At 39.4% G+C, this 19,589-nt stretch overlaps 2 protein-coding genes across 3 annotated transcripts; one reads left to right on the forward strand and one right to left on the reverse strand.

Annotated features, from left to right (window-relative positions):
• Positions 1-2,250: 2,250 nt before the first annotated feature.
• Positions 2,251-8,313, forward strand: LOC132873599 (thrombospondin type-1 domain-containing protein 1). Of its 2 annotated transcripts, none has more exons than XM_060909315.1 (6): positions 2,251-2,402; positions 3,173-3,433; positions 3,713-3,847; positions 4,955-5,914; positions 6,112-6,273; positions 6,438-8,313. In XM_060909315.1, the coding sequence occupies exons 3-6, from the start codon at positions 3,787-3,789 to the stop codon at positions 7,892-7,894; spliced, it is 2,640 nt and encodes an 879-aa protein (XP_060765298.1). In that variant the 5' UTR covers positions 2,251-2,402; positions 3,173-3,433; positions 3,713-3,786; the 3' UTR covers positions 7,895-8,313. The 2 variants fall into 2 exon arrangements, with proteins under 2 accessions (XP_060765298.1, XP_060765299.1); XM_060909316.1 differs by having other exon boundaries at positions 6,115-6,273.
• Positions 8,314-11,420: 3,107 nt separating this feature from the next.
• On the reverse strand, positions 11,421-17,751 carry fgl1b (fibrinogen like 1B). Its single transcript, XM_060908407.1, has 7 exons — positions 17,495-17,751; positions 16,155-16,356; positions 14,751-14,910; positions 12,784-12,881; positions 12,613-12,701; positions 12,305-12,495; positions 11,421-12,135 (listed from the first exon to the last, which is right to left on the reverse strand). The coding sequence occupies exons 1-7, from the start codon at positions 17,552-17,554 to the stop codon at positions 11,952-11,954; spliced, it is 984 nt and encodes a 327-aa protein (XP_060764390.1). The 5' UTR covers positions 17,555-17,751; the 3' UTR covers positions 11,421-11,951.
• Between the last annotated feature and the right edge of the window lie 1,838 nt (positions 17,752-19,589).

Here is a 19,589-nt window from a genome sequence, read left to right on the forward strand (position 1 = left end):
AACCACTACACCACCGTGCTGCCCTTGACATTAAGATGATAATGATATTTGCTTTCTTTAATCTTGTCATCATATGATTAGGAGAATGATGAAATGTGACTTAAACAGGGTTTGATCCTGAGCTCAGATTACTGTCTGTGTGCAGTTTTGTATGTTCACCTGTGTTCTTGTAGGTTTCTTACATGTTCTCTGGTTTCCACTATCCGGAACATGCAGGTAGGCAGATTGGCTCTGCTGAATTGCCCACAAGTGTGAATGAGTTTGTACACTTGTGTGCATGGGGACTGGAGTCCCATCATGGGGTGAATTCTCCCTCCACTGCATGCACACTCTGCTGAAACTCGCTCCGAATCCACAACCTTGACCAGGATAAAGCGCATACTCATGATAGATGATTAAACTCCCATTATTGATATAGTTTATTTTGAACCAATGCTAGTAACAGATCACGATCACAGTACAATGTATGTGCTATAACTGTGCAAAAACATTGACCTTCTCTTGACATGACAAAGCATAATAAAGATGTTAGCATTTTAAGGATATATGCTGAAAATAAAAGGCAATTTTTTGCCAGTCTTCCATCATCCAGTTTTGGTGAGCTTGTATCCACTGTAGTCTAAGTTTCCTGTTCTTGATGGACAGGAGAGGAACCCAATGTGGTCTTCTGCTCTTGAAGTCCATTCACCTCAAGGCTTGACACGTTGTGCCTTCTGAGATGCTTTTCTGCTGACCATGGTTGTAAAGAGTGATTATTAGTTCATCTGGCCAACAGACAATTAGCTTATCCCATCATGGGTTGTCCGTCATTCATCCGACGTCGTCCACATTTCACGAAAATCGCTTCTTCTCTCTTAGTTCTTCACTGATTTTTATTCTTTTTGGCAGGAAGTTAGGTCTGCCTGAGGTGCATATAGCTTCTACCCAAATTTGCATAATTGCAATTAACAATGAAGCTATGGAATAATTAAGCCCTAAGGAGCAGTTTCCACACAAATCACTACTTCTCTCTCAATTCTTCACCGATTTTGATTCTTTCTGGCATGAAGGTAGGGGTACCTAGGGTGCATATAACTTCTACCCAGAGTTGCTTAATTACAATTATTAATGAAATTATGGACTAATTAAGCCTTAATGAGCAGTTCAACAAAAATCACTCCTGCTTGGTCAATTCCTCGCCGTTTTGGATTCTTTCTGGCAAATAGGTCGGTATTCCTAGGGTGTATACAGCTTGCAACATTTATTGTGCAAGGTGGCTCTCTTTAGATCGTTCCTTCTGGACTAGACGGGGCTGGAATGAGCTACGCCGTCATTGACGGTTTCGTTTCAGTTACTGTCGGCTTTTGGTCTACTTAAACCAGTCTGGCCATTCTCCACTGACCTTGTTCATTGACAAGGAATTTCAATCAGCAGAACTCGTGCTCATTCCTTCTTTAGTGTTCTGCCTGATGGCTGGTCCACTCTGACAGCTTCAGCCATCAAATCTAGGGAAGAATTACAGTAGTGGTTTCCCGTTGCCTTCTGCTGGATGATTATAGAGGCTTTCTCCACTCAACCATTTACATACACATTCACACCTATGGTTTAGAGTAGCCAGTTAACCTAACTGGACTGTGGGGGAAACCAGAGCACCCAGTGGAAACCCACAGAGACATGGGGAGAACATGCAAACTTCCCACAGAAAGGCCCCCATCGGCCACTGGGCTTGAACTCGGGACCTTCTGGCTGTGGTGCAACAGTGCTAACCACTACACCACTGTGCTGCCCAACTCCTGCTTACTGGATGTTTATTTCTCTTTTTCACCATTCTGTGTGAAAATCCCACAAGATCAGCAGTTTCTGAAACACTCAAACCAGCCCATATGGTACCAACAACCATGCCATGGTTAGTCACTGGATCATATTTTCCTTATTCTGATGTTTGCTGTGAACATTAACTGAAGCTCTTGACCTGCTTCTGCGTGATCCCCCCCCCCATTTATTTATTTATTTATTTGTTTGGGATTGTGCTACTGCCACATGATTGGCTGATTATATAATTACATGAATAAGCATGGGTGCAGGTGTTCCTATTAAAGTGGCCGGTAAGTCTAGGTTCTTAAGGTACATGAGAAAGCAGTGAATTTATGATTTTTTTTTTTTTTTTTTTAAACCACATTTTGTCCACTCACCCAAACACACACACATTTTACTCCAATCCAATGAAAACCAGCACGGAAACCCACCCAGTCTGGCAGCAGTGTGAGAGACTCTCAGCAACTACTCCACTCCTTTCCACTCCTCTTCTCTGCTCTCCACTCCTCTCCTTGACGCTCCCAGAGCCTTGGTAGGCATCGATATAGTGGATAAACATGTAGTTTATGATTCCCTCAGCTCCTCTTTCTGTTCATCACACAGATGCTGTAAGTAAATGGCATTTTATCTGTTGTACCACATAGACTGCTTACTGGACTAAATATATTTTATATAGAATGAAGTTATCAGGGAGTATCAGTCTTACAGAAAATATTAAATAAAATATCAGCATATGAACTCAGTGAAATGTGGAAACTGGGCAAGTCAACTTGAGTTCAAAGAAATAGTTTTTTTTTCTTCTTCTTTGTATCTCTCTTCTTCTTCCTATTATTATTATTATTATTATTATTATTATTATTAAAAATTTTAAATGTTTTCTGTGTTTTAGTAGGCTATTGCAGTACTTTATGTTTGTGGGTGCATTCACATGCACCAAACATTTGAATGGGCGTAAAGGCTATCAATTTAAATAGCACAACTAGCCACAACTTTAAATTAAATTAAGTAGTGCTCTTGTGGTTGACTCGAGTTATAAATACACAGTTTTATGAGCTCACTAACAAGGGAGTAAAGTCTAACGTAGAATCCGTCTCCTTTAAATACAGAAGAGAAAAGGTTTGAAGTCTCTAAACATATAAATAAAGCATAATAAAGAGAGCACAAATACAGCTGAGTCTAACATTAAGACATTAAGTAGAGTAATGTAATCCATTTCTGGATTCCCCTGTGCAACATGTGTTTTGCTTAGTGTCATTTATGAAATGTGGTGGCTTTTTCTTTTTTCTTTTTGTTCTTTCATTGTGAACTGGTTCACACACACATCTACATTTGTGTGTGTGTGTGTGTGTGTGTGTGTGTGTGTGTGTGTGTGTCATAGATGGAACACTGGAGATGGAGCACTGATGGTTGTGTATTTTCACTGGACATTGGACAAGCTGGAAAATTGGAATCACTGGTTTGGGGAACAAATCTGACTCTGATGCGTTCATTCCTGAGGCTAGGATTGTTCAGAAAGTATAAAGTATATGGATCCCAGGAACCCCCAAAATACGAAGATTGGTGCTGAGTCAAGCGGAAAAAGAGCAGCTGAGTTTTCAATACAGGAATCAAACTGCTTGGGCTGGATGTAGATGTTTATGTAAGTACAAAGTAAGGAAAACTGTAGCACAAACTGCTAATCTAGAAAGATCTTGCTCTCTATAAGGACTTGCTGAACTATTTATTTTATTTATTAGCTTCACTGAGATGATCGTAGTCCAAGAGTGCCTTTTTGGTGATATTATGAACTAGACAGTTGTGTATATTTAACATATTATAATCCTGTTTTTATTATATATGTGCATGTCTTGAGATGTTAAATAAATGAAATGAAGCATTTTGTAAAACTATTGATAATTTCTGCTGCCTTGTGGAATAGTGTGGAACTTACAGGGCTGTTGGAAGATAAAAAGGTGATGTTGAGCAAGCAAGAAAGAGGACACATGCGTCGGAATGATACAGGGTTTCACCCCACTCGTCCAATTTCTGCTCCTGCTCCTCCTTATGGGATTTGGTAAGTAGACACACGAAGATATAAATAAGGACTGTAATGATACAACAAGTTCAACAAGATAAGATTAGTTGCAATACCTTGATCCATAGCTATATAAATTCATTGCACATAATCATTTACTTTTAAGTATATAATTATGGCACCTGATATCACATAGTGGTCCAGGATAAGCAGTGTTCTTTAGTCGAGCAGGCTTAGATAGGAAGAGAAGGGAGGGAGTGTTTTTCCTGCCCGCTTTTCCGTTGGTTTATGTATTTTTTTTTCTTGGGAAGTGACCTTTGTGTAGTGGCATTCGTAAGTCACAATGACTTGCTCAAGTGAATGTAAGGACCCAGAGTCTATTGTCAAAAAGATGTAAATGGGGGTGAGGGGGTAGAGAGAGAGAGAGAGAGAGAGAGAGATCTAGAGTATGTACATTATCTGGCAGTAAGTGTCGAATAGACAAATATGGGTTCCTGTTTATGATAGATGTATCAAAGCAGTTCAATTCAATTGTGCTTTTAATTATAGATGTTGTAGCAAAGCATCTTTTAAAGAAATACATGTAAATTTAGATCCGTAATGAGCAAGTAGGAGACAAGAGTGACAAGGAAGAGCTCCCTGAGATGGCCTGTGGAAGAAACTTTAAGGAAACGGACTCAAAAGGAAACCCATCCTCTGTTGGGTGACACCAGATAACAGGATTATAAATCATTCCTCTTGTACATCTGTATACTATAAAGCCAAACAGTACTAAATGCGTTGACAGGATGTTCAGAATGAGCACAATGTAAATAGGAGAACTGACACAGTTCAGTCTTTACGATTACAGCAGCAGTTCTTGGGTACAATTCTACTGCAAGATCCATGGAAGCAAGGGTGAGACTAAAGGAGTGAACTGAATTATACCTTCTGAAGATCTAATTTAGGGAACGTTCATGAGGGAAATAATAGTTCAACAATCGGAAACAAGGTGAATGCTGTAGATTTATAACTTGGACTGTATATTTCAGTAACTTATAGTATATTTTCATCATTCTGTATTAATTGTTTTCATTTACGAGCTGTGTCCCTTTTTGTTTTTTTGTTCGCTTGTGTTTTACTTTGTGTTTTTCCCCCCGTTTTCAGCAATGGCTGGTCTACATCCGTGGGCCCCAGTACATGTTGCTCTAAGCAATGCCAGTGTTTTTGTCACATACACTGCTAACAGCAACATGACAGACAGCGAACTATCCATGGACTTGGTTGACCTTGATAAGAATTTAACTGTGCGAACTAGACCTCTGCCGTTCAACCAGTCAGCAGGCATTGTGGAGTTTGACTGCACATACTTCCTATATGCTGGGAATTTCAGCTTCAGATTAGACCAAATGGGCCACCAGGGTGACCTGAAAAGTACCTCCAGCTGGTGGAGCCCAGTACTACACATCCAGTGGCCCATTTTCCACTTTGGAGTGGAACGTACTAACAACAACCACAGCTCTGGTGCTTTTCAGGTTTCTGTGTCTACCAACATGGACTTCCATGTCTGCCTGAACAGCAACTCATCCCTCTACCTAGAGGTCAGCTACATGGAGCACAACCAGATTGGGAAGAACACCATTGACAAGGTGCAGAAACGAACGACACATGACATCCAGGTTGTGAAGTCCCAGCATGTGGACCTCACGTGTGCCTCCCTGCTGACTGAGGCTGGCTTCATCCAAGTAGCTCTCAAGTCCCACTATACTCAACAGGACATCAAATCCTCAGGACCACTCTATTTGTCTCGGATCTTCTCCTACAAGCTTCTGGTTGAGAACATCTACAGGAGAGGCTGTGAGGGAACAGTGTCTGTCCGCCTGCTCTCTCCACCCTGCACAGTCACCACAGGGAAGGTATTGCTGTATAAAGAGGCCAGTGCAGCTGCAGAGCATGAACCTCCCTCTCAGCTTGCCTTTCACTTTCTCACCCGAGGGGAGAATGAAACAGAGTTTAATTGCTCCCAGTTTGATCTTGGCCAGAAAAAGTACTGCTTTCATTACGAGCGCATCTACAGTCAGTCCTCCAGTTTGGCACACACGTGCATCATTGTGCAAAGAAATGCTGGTGAGATTTTAAGTTTTTTAAACTTTCAAGAGAGTTTTTACTGCAGGTCACCTGAATTGAATATAAGTGTATTTTTGTCATATCCAGATAATATAATAATGCTGATTAACCATCACCAACAGCATTATATCCATTGAAATTTTTCTACTGGGATGCATAATCAGTTCAGTTAACAACCTGTATGTGTGATTTATTAGTAGACATGTGGGGCCCATGGCAAACATGGAGTGGGTGCAGTGTGACCTGTGGAGAAGGGGTGCGAGAGCGTATGCGTGAGTGCCTGCTGCCCCCTGGTGGTGGGATACAGTGCACTGGCATGGTTCGAGAGCAGTCACTCTGCTCCCTGGAGGACTGCACAGGTAAGCAATGGTCATCACTAATGTCTTATAATGTGTGATGGAACATTTTTTTCAGTCCCATGTCTTTTTATTCTTTTGCAGAATAGAAGTAGAAGCTCAAATTTGTATTTGTAGCAGTTTAATTTCTGAAAGTCTGCCCTATTATCTAATTGTCTTATCTATAGACATCCTGCCTCCCGTTTCTGTCCCACCTCCTCCAACTGTGGACTCCTTTCTTGGAGGAAATCTAGTTGTCGTGGCTGGCATCTCTCTCTGTCTGACTGTCATCCTGGTCACTATTCTCATCACAGTGTGGAGGAAATTGTGCCATGCCCCAAAGTGTAGCTCAGCACGGCCTGAGTCTATGCATTCTCCCGGCGGACGCAAGAACTCGGATGAGGCTTCTATTTGTGGACGCAGCATGCAGAGGCCTAGTTTCTCTGAGAGTGTAGGGGCAGCTGCACTTCAGAAAACCCAAACATGCCCTATGTCTATGCGAACAGCATCAGACAAGGGGGTACTGGCCTGTCAGCAGAGTTTCTCCCTCCCCACACCCTTACCCCAGGATCCTGAGAGGCTGTCCCCCTCTGGTCAAAAGATTCTTCCACCCATTTTTGGTTACCGTTTGGCACAGCAGCAGCTTAAGGAAATGAAAAAGAAAGGACTTAAAGAGGCCACACAAGTCTATCATGTCTCCCAGAGTCCTGTTGATGACATCATGGTGGAAGCCACAGCCTCAACATCTGCTGGACTTACGCCGGTGCCTCAGGACCTGGAAAGTCAAGAAGAAGTCAATATCGGTCACCTCCGCAAATCCCCTTTCACAGAGCCCACATGGTCTCACAGAAGCTCTGCCACTCTGCCTGACAGACTGAACCCCAAGGTCAAGGTGGACCTTATTTCTGCCACACCAAAAGCTGTTTTTAGTGATCGGGATCGACGGCAAGAACGCACTGCAGACTGGGTGGCAATGGTGGAACGAACCAGACTCAGTTTTTCTAAGAATCCAAAATTCAGGAGGACATCTAGCTTCAACGAAAGCAACCTGCAGCAGTTACCTAAGCCACAGCCTTTTAGGGAGCGAAGCATGACTCAAGTGGCCCCCCGTCAGCTTCCAGAAGGCAGCTGTAGAACCAGAGCCTGGGAGCATCCAATACCTGAGATGGAGGACTGGTCTCAGACGAAATATAGGATGCATGACAGCTGTAGTGACCATCAGCAGCGACCTTGGGTAGATATACCTTCCTTCTCAAAATCCAAACCCTCAATGGGTTATTCAGGGACTTCAATACCAGCAAAAAATCGAGTAACTGACACTTCTGGAGTGGGCTGGACTCCATCTTTTGGGATGGATCGAGTAGAAAGGGCAGAACAAAATTGGAACAGGAGAGGTCCGTCACCCATCCAGAGGAACATTTTGGCCAGAAAGTTGCGAGAAGCCAATTCATCAACCAGCCACCACAGACAGCGAAGTTCTACGTTCTCTAGCTGTGATCAGAGCAGGGGCCGATGCCGAAGCCTCCCACTCTCTGCAGACTATAGCAGCTCCTCCTATGGCCTGACTGAGGATGAGCAGCGAATGATGGACATTTCTGGATATCTGGGAGAAGAGGATGGAACAGAAATAATGAAAGAACTCTGACTTACCTGATTTATATCTCAGAATGTCCAGATCAGAAACTCCAGAGCTGAATTCCCACAATTAAATGTTTCTCTGGTTGTTGTGGTTTGCCTTTTAAAATAAGTTTAGAGCCTTTACTTGGGAATGACCATTTTGATAACAACTTGTATAATTAGCTGAATGATAAATAATTTATTATTTTTGTGGATAAATTTCATTTTATTTTCATTAGTTATCTATTAACATCACAAGTCATATTAAATGTGCACACTACAGGAATTTTATTCTCAGATCATACAGTGTGCTCTGAAGAGATTTAGTATGTTATTGGCAAATGATTAACAAGTTAAATATACAGTAAGCATTGTTACTTTAGAAGCATTGTTAATGAACATACAGTGGTGTTTGAAAGTTTGTGAACCCTTTAGAATTTTCTATATTTCTGCATAAATATGACCTAAATCATCAGATTTTTACACAAGTCCTAAAAGTAGATAAAGAGAACCCAGTTAAACAAATGAAACAAAATATTATACTTGGTCATTTATTTATTGAGGAGAATGAGCCAATATTACATATCTGTGAGTGGCAAAAGTATGTGAACCTCTAGGATTAGCAGTTAATTTGAAGGTGAAATTAGAGTCAGGTGTTTGTCATTCCATTGATTGAAATCAGGTGTGAGTGGGCACCTCTGAGTTCATGAGTCCACCATCAGGAGAACACTGAACAACAATGGTGTGCATGGCAGGGTTGCAAGGAGAAAGCCACTGCTCTCCAAAAAGAACATTGCTGTTCATCTGCAGTTTGCTAAAGATCACGTGGACAAGCCAGAAGGCTATTGGAAAAATGTCTTGTGGACGGATGAGACCAAAATAGAATTTTTGGTTTAAATGAGAAGCATTATGTTTGGAGAAAGGAAAACACTGCATTCCAGCATAAGAACCTTATCCCATCTGTGAAACATGGTGGTGGTAGTATCATGGTTTGGGCCTGTTTTGCTGCGTCTGGGCCAGGACAGCTTGCCTTCATTGATGGAACAATGAATTCTGAATTATACCAGCAAATTCTAAAGGAAAATGTCTGGACATCTGTCCATGAACTGAATCTCAAGAGAAGGTGGGTAATGCAGCAAGACAACAACCCTAAGCACACAAGTCATTCTACCAAAGAATGGTTAAAGAAGAATAAAGTTAATGTTTTGGAATGGCCAAGTCAAAGTCCTGACCTTAATCCAATTGAAATGTTGTGGAAGGACCTGAAGCGAGCAGTTCGTGTGAGGAAACCCACCAACATCCCAGAGGTGAAGCTGTTCTGTATGGAGCAACGGGCTAAAATTCCTCCAAGCCGGTGTGCAGGACTGATCAACAGTTACCGGAAATGTTTAGTTGCAGTTATTGCTGCACACCAAAGGGGTCACACCAGATACTGAAAGCAAAGGTTCACATACTTTTGCGACTTACAGATATGTAATATTGGATCATTTTCCTCAATAAATATATGACCAAGTATAATATTTTTGTCTCGTTTGTTTAACTGGGTTCTCTGTATCTACTTTTAGGACTCGCGTGAAAATCTGATGATGTTTTAGGTCATATTTATGCAGAAATATAGAAAATTCACAAACTTTCAAGCACCACTGTAGGATTCAGTTGTTTGCAACCAACTGAATGCCCCTCCATTACTCCTCCCTTTCCAAGCACATATCAGAAAATATGGTGGCCATCAGGTGCCTGTAGTCTACTTCTGATACTTACATTCATGGCCTCTTGCTTTTTCTCATTCTAAACAAATGTTGCCCGGCAAAACAAACCCCGCCCGGTAGCACTTATGATGGATATGAAGGAAGATATCACAAAAAAAAGGTACCCTATGGGTACATGTGGCTACTGCTTATAAATACAACTATTTTCTGATACCATGTCCACTCAGTAAATATAGCAGATATATTTACGAACAATTTAAAAATCATAGAAGTAAAATATACCAAGTGTCTGTACTTTATATTATTCTACTCTTACCTCTTACAGTTTTCGAAACTGAAACCACCGAACCGAGGCTGACATACACACACTGTCGCCATGACCGAAACACTTATTTCCTGGAAATGGCCCAGCGCTAGAGCTCAGTGGAATGCACTTTCCCTCTGTAATAAGCATAAACATGTCCGAAAGCGATTTCTTTAGTCTAGTCCATTTATTTTGAATGGTGAACCGAATTGTATACACTCACTGGCCATTTTAATCGGAACATGTGCATGTGCATGCGCAGCGCGCAATCGTTACACTTACATTCTTACAGCACAATGATGTAGTGGCTAACACCTCTATATGAGGCAGTAGCCACAACAAAAACCTATTTTGACCTTTTTGGTGACCTTGACCAGATGAGTCTTAAAATGTTGGAGGTTCTATTTGAGACCAATGCCCATCTATCCTGAAAGTTTCATGAAAATTGATCCAGCCATTTTCCTGCAATATCGTTTACAAAAAAACAAAGAAACCCAACCGAAAACAATACCTCACCCCGCTTACTCCGTAGCGGGCGAGGTAATAATAAGTATATTCCTCCATTTTTCAAAATTTGGGTTCTCAAACTTGTCAGTCAGCACTGATGCCTCTGCTTTCTTCTTCTTTGTCTTCCTTTCTTCTTCTTCCTTCTGGATTCATGGTGCCACTTGTAAAAACATGAAACATGGAAAGTATTCTCTGGAGGTTCATCCATTCTGGGCTACTGTAGCGGTGCAACATGGCAGCTCCTAGGAAGTAGGGGACCTATGCTCTCTCTAGATATATATTATTCTAAGCTTATGAAAACACAATTCGTAGTTAATTATACACTAATGAAAACATACTTATGAAAAGAATATTCTATTTCTGCTGATGGATCCCCTTAAATCCTATACAGTGGATGTTTAATACTGCCAAAGGTCAACTTGGATATTTTAACAGATAACACCAAGTTGAAATTATCAAGTAAATGAGTACACATTCAACGAAAAAGCTCTCGTGTGATTAGTTTTTCATTGCATTAAGTGATATATTGCAGCAGCTTGGTTTGTCTCTAAAACCATTTAAATTGTGATATATAAACAATATTTAATCTAATGATAAATGCATTTTTTTTTTGCAAATGGAAAATAAGCTATTTTCATATCTTAGGAATTTTGCAGGATTACTGCATATTAATTTTGTTTTAAAAGAATCTAATCATAATCTGGATGTAGTCTAAAGGATAATTCAGAGTAGTTGAAACTGTGGGAGTCTCTTTACACTGGAAGAAATGTCTCAGCTCATGGGCAGGGAAGTTATGTTCTGTATGTACTGTAAATAAATTTCATGTTTATCTGTCTTTACCTTTATTAGATTTTTATGCCTCCTGTTCTTCATGTAAATGCAGACCCTGAATAGTGTATATTTTATAGAAATTGAAAGTGCAGTATGGGGGTGTAAGGAGGTGTTTGTATATCATGTCATTACAAGGATAGAGATATGACACTTTGCTGGTCCCCCAGGAGGAAAACAAATTTTTAAACAACTGCAGATTTTATTGAAAAAAGCAGGTATAAAATATTGTTAATTAGCTGTATTAATAATTATGACAATAGCAGGTACCCATAATGATAGAATGGTGTGTGTGTGTGTGTGTGTGTGTGTGTGTGTGTGAGAGAGAGAGAGACTGTTCTGGTACTGTTCAGATAATGGTCATACACATTGAAAGATATATTTATCATAAATGACATTTCATGCAGGTATTATTTGATGTGTGTTTACTATATCATTTTACACTCCAGAAAGCAAAGGAATGCTGTAGTCAAGTCAAGTCAAGTTTATTTGTATAGCGCTTTTAACAATAAAAATTGTCGCAAAGCAGCTTTACAGAATTTGAACGACTTAAAACATGAGCTAATTTTGTCCCTAATCTATCTGTAGTATATCTGTGATCCACATGCATGTTAACTGTAGGTTATAATCAGAATATTTTACTGCAGTCGGCACTTTTTCTGCATGTTTGGATTTCATAATGGTGTGGCATAAATTCACTTCTCATGCCATAAAGCATAAGCATAAAGTGTAACGTTTTAGCTGTCAGGTCCTGCTCCACTTCCCAGGCTGTCCAAAAATATTGTAGGTCGCACCTTCATGCTTGTGTGTCTGAGGGAGTACCAGAATCCTCGCCAGGTGCTCCACACCACCCCATTGTCATACTTCGCTGTATAGTTTCCTCTACGATAAAACTTTCCATTCAAGTTGGCAGCATGGCACCTAAAGAGGAGCAAATAATTGTGTAACAGCTATCAATGAAGGATTAGTCTGAATACACACCATCTGTAAGTAACATGTTCTGAACCCTTGTTGAAACTGTAATAAAGGATCCTTTTGAATATGCACCTGCAAATGTGTTCTACAACATTGTATAGGTTTTGTACCTTACCTGTTGTACCACCAGCCTCCACTGTTCTCTACAGCACAGTTTCCTTGCAGGTAGCGATCATTATCCTGGTCTCTGGTGCTAAACAGCATGCCACTGTGGGAAGCAGACCACTGTTCCACCATATTACTCCCACCAGACAAGGCATTTCCAGCCCGGCCACTGTACATGCCAAAGTATAGCCTGTACTTATCCTGAATGTACAGGAGCGGATATAAGACACACTATGTTTGGGGATTGGAAATACTACAAATGCAACATTATTTTATTTTTTTATTTTTAGATATTGATGATAGGATATTAATGCTTACCTTTTCATCTGCCATTCTGAAGTTATCGTATATCGCATATGATTTTTCTCCATTCCAGTCCATCAGATCAATCTTCATTACCTTTTCACCTTCATGGAATATACAGATAAACTAAATCTTTCCCATGAACATGGGATAACATGTTTTACAGATTAACCAACAGCAACCTACCACTGGAAAGTAAGGAGTGAATATGATCATTGCCCAACCAGAACTCATCTTTGCTTGATGTGAGATGACCAAACCCATTCTTATATTCCTCCCAGTCTCTGGAAAGAAGGCATTCCAGTAATAGGTTAATAGTTATTATGTGTTATGTTGCATGAACATGTACAAACATCATGATGTATTGTAATTTAGTATTAATTAGAGAAGCTTTTCCTTTTTAATCCCGTAATTGATATCCTTCTCACAAAGATAGCCAAGCTTAATCCCTTGGATGGTTTCAAAATGCCCATTCAGGCACAAATTCTGAGGAACATACTTATTCCTCCAATATTTAAATAATATTGGCTGGCTTTGAGTGGTATATCAGATATGTTTCATTCAGCTAGCATGATATTGAACAAGTCGGAGACAAGTTCAATATCATGCTAGCTGAATGGAATATATCTGATATACCACTCAAAGCCATTATTATTATTATTATACATACATACATACACTAGAGGGGAACCGTCAGGGCCTTCTAGGTCTTCAGAGAAGGCCCAAACATATCAGCATTTCAAATGTATTTAATTTCCTTCATTCTTTAATTTCTTTCATAATTTAATTATAATTATTCCCTTCTAATTCTTATTTGGCCTCATTTTCTATCAAATTTGCTTCAGAAATGAAAGGGTTACTGTTCTGAAAACATTAGAGTTATCCAATGAGATTTTTTTTGTTTCTTGTCTCTAGGCTGAGAAGAGTTTAGAGCCGGCTCACTCATTGGTTAGGACTTCACTGTCGGGAGGCAGTGTATGTTTATGTAGGAAGTGACAGATGAATTAACCAATCAGATTTTGATTTATAGTGGGAGGAACCAAAAATTTATCATCCTGGACCTACTCAAAGGCCAACGCCAAGCTTAACCATCAGTGCAGCAGTGAAGTCACCTTCCAGCTGATGTAGCATTCATCAGTAGTGTTAGCGAATGCTAATAAAGCGGTCAAGCCAGTGCTATCAAGAGCAAGTTGCACAGGCTAACGACCGAGAAACTAAGATTTCTGTCTCCAGACTCTTCTTCCATGTATGTTCATGCCAGTATTTTTCACTCAGACTTAAGTATTCATTTCCCTATGTAATTTACTTAGTTACTTTTAAAATAAACATCGACAACTACATACAACAGAGCAACCTGGCAGCCTGCCAGTAATCCCTTACAAAATCCTTTGCCCTGTTGCTTTTTTGGTTTGGCTGAGATGAAGTCCCAGCTCTAATAGTAACAGTCCGCTATTGACATACACACACTCTTTTCCAGTTTTTCAGTGTCCATTGTTTGTTTGTTTTTTTTCCCCCTTATAAATATGCGTGAAGAACATCTAATGAAGTTTTGGTAGTCTTTCAGGTGTTCAACACGTCTTTCTCTTTCCCGACGAACAAAGAAATGCTTCTGCACATGCGCAGCAGAAAACTTTTTCATTGAATATTCACATCAGCTCCAACGTGTGACGTCACGTTGTCTTGACCACCTTGCAATATTGTAAACCATATTCAACGCTCATTCTCCATGGGGTAGAGTGGCGTAATACACATAGCATAAGTGATATGCTAACAATATTGCATGCTATCAAACCAAATGAAAGAAATCTGCTAGAAGGGAATAGAATGCACTTTCAATGGAATAAAAACAAGTGTCCTGTATGTCTAATAATACTGTATAATGTTCTCTGTTTTCCTCCCACTGGCCTAAAGCACCCTAGTAAGTGGCTTGGCTATGCTAAATTACTCCTAAGTATGAATCAGTGTTCAAATGTGTGTGCATATGTGCCCTGTGATGGACTGGCAGCCACAACCAATACCAGGATAAAGTAATTACTGAAGATGAATAAGTGAATGAATGAATGGAAAACATTTGAAATTCTTGTTTGTCAACCAATTTGGAAACAGCTGTCTCACCGATTCCCCATTAATGGCAGAGAAGAGTCATAGCCTACCTATTGAAATCCACTTTACCATTGCGACGTTTCTGTACCACAGTCCAGCCTCCTCCATCTTCCATATCGCAGTACACAAGAAAAGGTTCAAGAGTTCTATCCGGTCTGATCCGGTAGAACCCACTCTCGGGTCTCCGCCTGTCAAACAACTCTGAGCAGTCTGAAGGTAAAAAAACACAGCCCAAATACATAATTCCCTTTCATAATTACAGTTCTCCACTCTGATTCTCTATTACACCCCATAAAAGGTGAAAAGGTCAGTCTGCCATAAATTTATAGCAAGAGTACACTACCGTTCAAAAGTTTGGGATCACTTTGAAATTTCCTTATTTTTGAAAGAAAAGCACTGTTCTTTTCAATGAAGATCACTTTAAACTAATCAGGAATACACTCTATACATTACTAATGTGGTAAATGACTATTCTAGCTAAATTCTACTAAATGTCTGGGTTTTGGTGCAATATCTCCATAGGTGTATAGAGGCCCATTTCCAGCAACTCTCACTCCAGTGTTCTAATGGTACAATGTGTTTGCTCATTGCCTCAGAAGGCTAATGGATGATTAGAAAACCCTTGTACAATCATGTTAGCACAGCTGAAAACAGTTGAGCTCTTTAGAGAAGCTATAAAACTGACCTTCCTTTGAGCAGATTGAGTTTCTGGAGCATCACATTTGTGGGGTCGATTAAATGCTCAAAATGGCTAGAAAAATGTCTTGACTATATTTTCTATTCATTTTACAACTTATGGTGATAAATAAAAGTGAGACTTTTCATGGAAAACACAAAATTGTCTGGGTGACCCCAAACCTTTGAACGGTAGTGTATATAAAATGCATGTTGAGAGAAAATTCTGCAATCAGAAAGAAAAATGCTAGAGTGCTACCGAGAACTGATTTTTTTTTCCTTATAATTTTTTTAGTCACTGTTATCAAGCACTATTGATAATGATAGTCTTCGGTTCTTCAAGTTCTCATTATGCTAATTCAGGCATGGGTCTGGCACAGCACTTGGGACAGCACTGACCTCATCTTTCATCTTTTCCCTTTATTCATCACTTTGGTTGTTTAACATTTTTCCTCTCATAATACTGATTGTAGTTTGATTTCTTACGTAGGTCCTTTATCTTTCCCTTCTTTTCTATACAAAGTTTTAAATGTACTGTATTTCTAAACCATAATAAAACCATAACCATTACACATATCAAATATTTCAATAGTAAACTTTCAAATGCTTCCTGTTTTGTGCAAAGACGCTGCTTTTAAGTGTGCCGCTGATGTTGCTAGTAGTTAGTGACTTCATTACTTGCAATCAGTACCATCGAGGGTCGGTCGCCCTCTTACATTTGCAGTTAGCTAAGATGGATGTCACTGTATAATCTATAATAACTTGTATAAACATAACACCTCTATCATGAACCAGCAGGTTTCCCCCAGTGCTTGGCAGAGTTGGTAGGCTCGTAATGTCCTCATTTGATTGTGCTGTAGGTCTGATGTGGCGGTGTATATGCAGGTGCTGCAGTTTCCAGTCCCCGAGTATCAGCTCATAATTAAGTTTCTGAATGCTCTCTTTCAGTTCCAACAACTCCAAAGGACAATCATCCTCTGTCTCAATTGACAAAAAAAAAGGATTATAGACATTTTTCATTTTTCTAATCACTAAATATAGACTGTTTTTAACATTTTAATTCTTTGCACACATACATATTATAATAATTTCTAACAAGATGTGTAAAGAAACTTGTTAAATTTACAACCCTAAAGGTTTCTTTAGTTTATTCTGGGGAATCCTTAAACAGAGGGTCTCCCTTTTAGAGATGGTCCCAAAGAGGTCCCTTGGGATCCCAGGAACCCTTAACTACACAGAGAATCACTGGGAAACTTTTTTTTTTTAGTTATTTAAATGTCTATATGCCTCGAGTGAAGTCATCACGGTCAACAAGTAAAATAGCCCAGATAAAAAATGTCCTAACATGCTTAATTTGACTTCTCACTGATAAGATGGCTCTATTAATACAAAAAAATGATCATCATATCGTATTTACACATATTAGTATGTTTGTTTTAGATAAGACTGCCATCTCACTGAATGTTAGTAAAGGTGATTCATATATTAGGCTATTTCTTTGTGTTAACATTGATGTATTAATGCAAAAGAAAGACATAAACAAACTTTTTTCACTAAGATTAGCCACCTAACTGAAGCTAGAGCTATGTATTTTGATGGTTCTTGTTATTAATAATTATTCAAATATAATTAAAACACTAAAAATACAAACCTTGATGAGACATATTCAAAGAATTAAATTAGACTATTTTATGTAATCACTGTATTTTACAGCAATGACTGTCTATTATTTCTATTCAGTAGTGTATAGGTGATACTGTTGAACTGTTTTAACTCTTATTCCTCCAAATCCATATTTTTTTATATAAACAATTTTTTGTTCTGTTATTGTCAACTCAAACTGAAAACAAAACGCATTGCATTATTCTGAATGATGGCTTTGTCACTGAACGACCCATTTAACTAGATAATAGTAAAGTTGTAGATTTAGATTTATTAACTACTTTAAACCTAGACCCAGCTTAATATCAACATATATTTGAAAGTTATAGATGGGAAAGAAAAACAGCCTAATTTACCTAACTGTAGCCTTTTGGAATAACACTTCTTGTGGCCACTTTGTCAGAGCAAAAGTAGGCCCATGTGTTGAAATAGCAATCAAAAAAATAACATTTCTTACCAAGCCACCTGATGGCAGAGTTCCAGAGAACACCATCAAAAGGAGAATCAACATGGACATGACCACGAAATCAAAAAACTCAAATTTCAAAATCAAGGAAGGCAATAAAAATCCACAGTTCCACCGCAATGTTAGCAGTTTTTTACAAGGTTAAATATAGTTTCTTTAAGATATTCAAGACTCCAGTAGCAGTAGAAAGAGTTGACTGTAACATGCGTAATGCAAGCTTCATTTCCAGGAACTGTTCTCCACATGCTGATGGCTCAGGAGTAAGAATCTTCACGCTATTATTTATAGGATCAGTTTGTTCTGCATGGTCCACATTAAATCCAGAGAAAGTGTTGCACCACTTTTCCATTCCTTACATTCCATTGGCCTTTTTTTTCTCTCTAAAACAAACCAAACTACAAAATGGATACTGTGAACTTATGAATATGAACTTTTAGTACCATTATTAGGAACTGAAATGGTTTTCTAAAATATAAGTCCAAAGATTCACATTCACCTTGGATTCATAAAAATGCACCTATATTTTACCAGAATTCTGTTTTCAATTCAATTCTATTCAATTCAATTTTATTTACATAGCTCATAACAGCAGACACTGTCACTAAGCAGCTTTACAGAAATCCAAATGTAGATTTAGATCCCTTTTGAGAAATTAAAAAAAGGCAAAAGTGCTGAATACAAGTTCCCTGAAATGACGTGATAAGGAAACCTTGAAATAACCAGACTCAAAAGGGAACGCATCCTCTTCTAGATGACACCAGATAGTGTGATTATGAGCCATTATTCTTCTACAATTGTATTCTATAAAGACAAACAGTATTGAGTATATTGGAAGGATTGGAAGCATCAGGTTCTTTATGATTGCAGCAGAAGTTTTAAAGTCTACAGTTGTATATTGAAGAGTAGATGAGTCTTAGGCATAATTGATTTTTTGGTAAGTGCAATCTTTAGGGTATCTGTGTGGGATCGTTAACATGAATTTTTTTATGTGTAACATCTGTTACATCATCTAAATCTACATTTACAGCATCACAGTCAGAAGTCATCTTTGTAAGATTTTCACACACAACAGTCTTTAGAGTTTACTCAGGATGGTGCAATAAAAAACATCTAATGAGCAGCAGTTTTGCAGACTGAAGCACCTTGTTGATGGGAGAGGTCAACAGAGAATGACCAAACTAGTTTGAACTGAAAGAAAGGTTACAGTAACTCAACCACTCGATACGATTTTGGTGAGCAGAAAAGCATCTCACAATGCACATGTTGAACCTTAAGGCGTATGGGCTACAACAGCAGAAGACCACCTATGGTTCCACTCCTGTCAGCCAAGAACAGAAAACTGGACAGTTGAAAACTGGAAAAATGTAGCCTAGTCTGATGAATCTTGATTTCTACAGAGGCATACAGATGGTAAGGTCAGAATCTGGCTCCAACAGCATGAATCCATTAACACAATCTGCCTTGTATCAACAGTCCAGGCTGGTGGAGGTTTTGTAATGGTGTGGGGAATGTTAATACCAATCAATCATCACTTGAATGCCACAGACTATTTGAGTATTGGTGCTGACCATGTCTATCTCTTCATGGCCACAATTTACCATCTTGGAATGGCTGCTTCCAGCATGATAATGCACCATGTTACAAAGCAAAAGTCCTCTCAAACTGGTTTCATGAACATGACAATGAGTTCATTGTTCTTCAGTGTGTTTCCCAGTCACCAGATCTGAATCCAAGAGAACACATTTGGGATGTGGTAGAATGGGAGATTTGCAGAATGGAAGTTCAACTGGGGGCGGCGCGGTGGTGTAGTGGTTAGCGCTGTCACCTCACAGCAAGAAGGTCCGGGTTCGAGCCCTGTGGCCGGCGAGGACCTTTCTGTGTGGAGTTTGCATGTTCTCCTCGTGTCCGCATGGGTTTCCTCCGGGTGCTCCGGTTTCCCCCACAGTCCAAAGACATGCAGGTTAGGTTAACTGGTGACTCTAAATTGACCGTAGGTGTGAATGTGAGTGTGAATGGTTGTCTGTGTCTATGTGTCAACCCTGTGATGACCTGGCGACTTGTCCAGGGTGTACCCCGCCTTTCGCCT

The sequence above is a fragment of the Neoarius graeffei genome, chromosome 25 (assembly GCF_027579695.1).
Source record: "Neoarius graeffei isolate fNeoGra1 chromosome 25, fNeoGra1.pri, whole genome shotgun sequence".
Lineage (NCBI taxonomy): Eukaryota > Metazoa > Chordata > Actinopteri > Siluriformes > Ariidae > Neoarius > Neoarius graeffei.

Excerpts from the sequence above, each read along its gene's own strand:
- LOC132873599 (XM_060909315.1), top strand. The coding sequence starts at position 3,787 with ATGATACAGGGTTTCACCCCACTCGTCCAATTTCTGCTCCTGCTCCTC. Across the intron at positions 3,848-4,954 it reads GCTCCTCCTTATGGGATTTG|CAATGGCTGGTCTACATCCG; the intron begins GTAAGTAGACAC and ends CCCCGTTTTCAG. Across the intron at positions 5,915-6,111 it reads CATTGTGCAAAGAAATGCTG|TAGACATGTGGGGCCCATGG; the intron begins GTGAGATTTTAA and ends GTGATTTATTAG.
- fgl1b (XM_060908407.1), bottom strand. The coding sequence starts at position 17,554 with ATGTCCATGTTGATTCTCCTTTTGATGGTGTTCTCTGGAACTCTGCCA. Across the intron at positions 12,496-12,612 it reads TCAGAATGGCAGATGAAAAG|GATAAGTACAGGCTATACTT; the intron begins GTAAGCATTAAT and ends CTGTACATTCAG. Across the intron at positions 12,136-12,304 it reads GGAGGCTGGTGGTACAACAG|GTGCCATGCTGCCAACTTGA; the intron begins GTAAGGTACAAA and ends GCTCCTCTTTAG.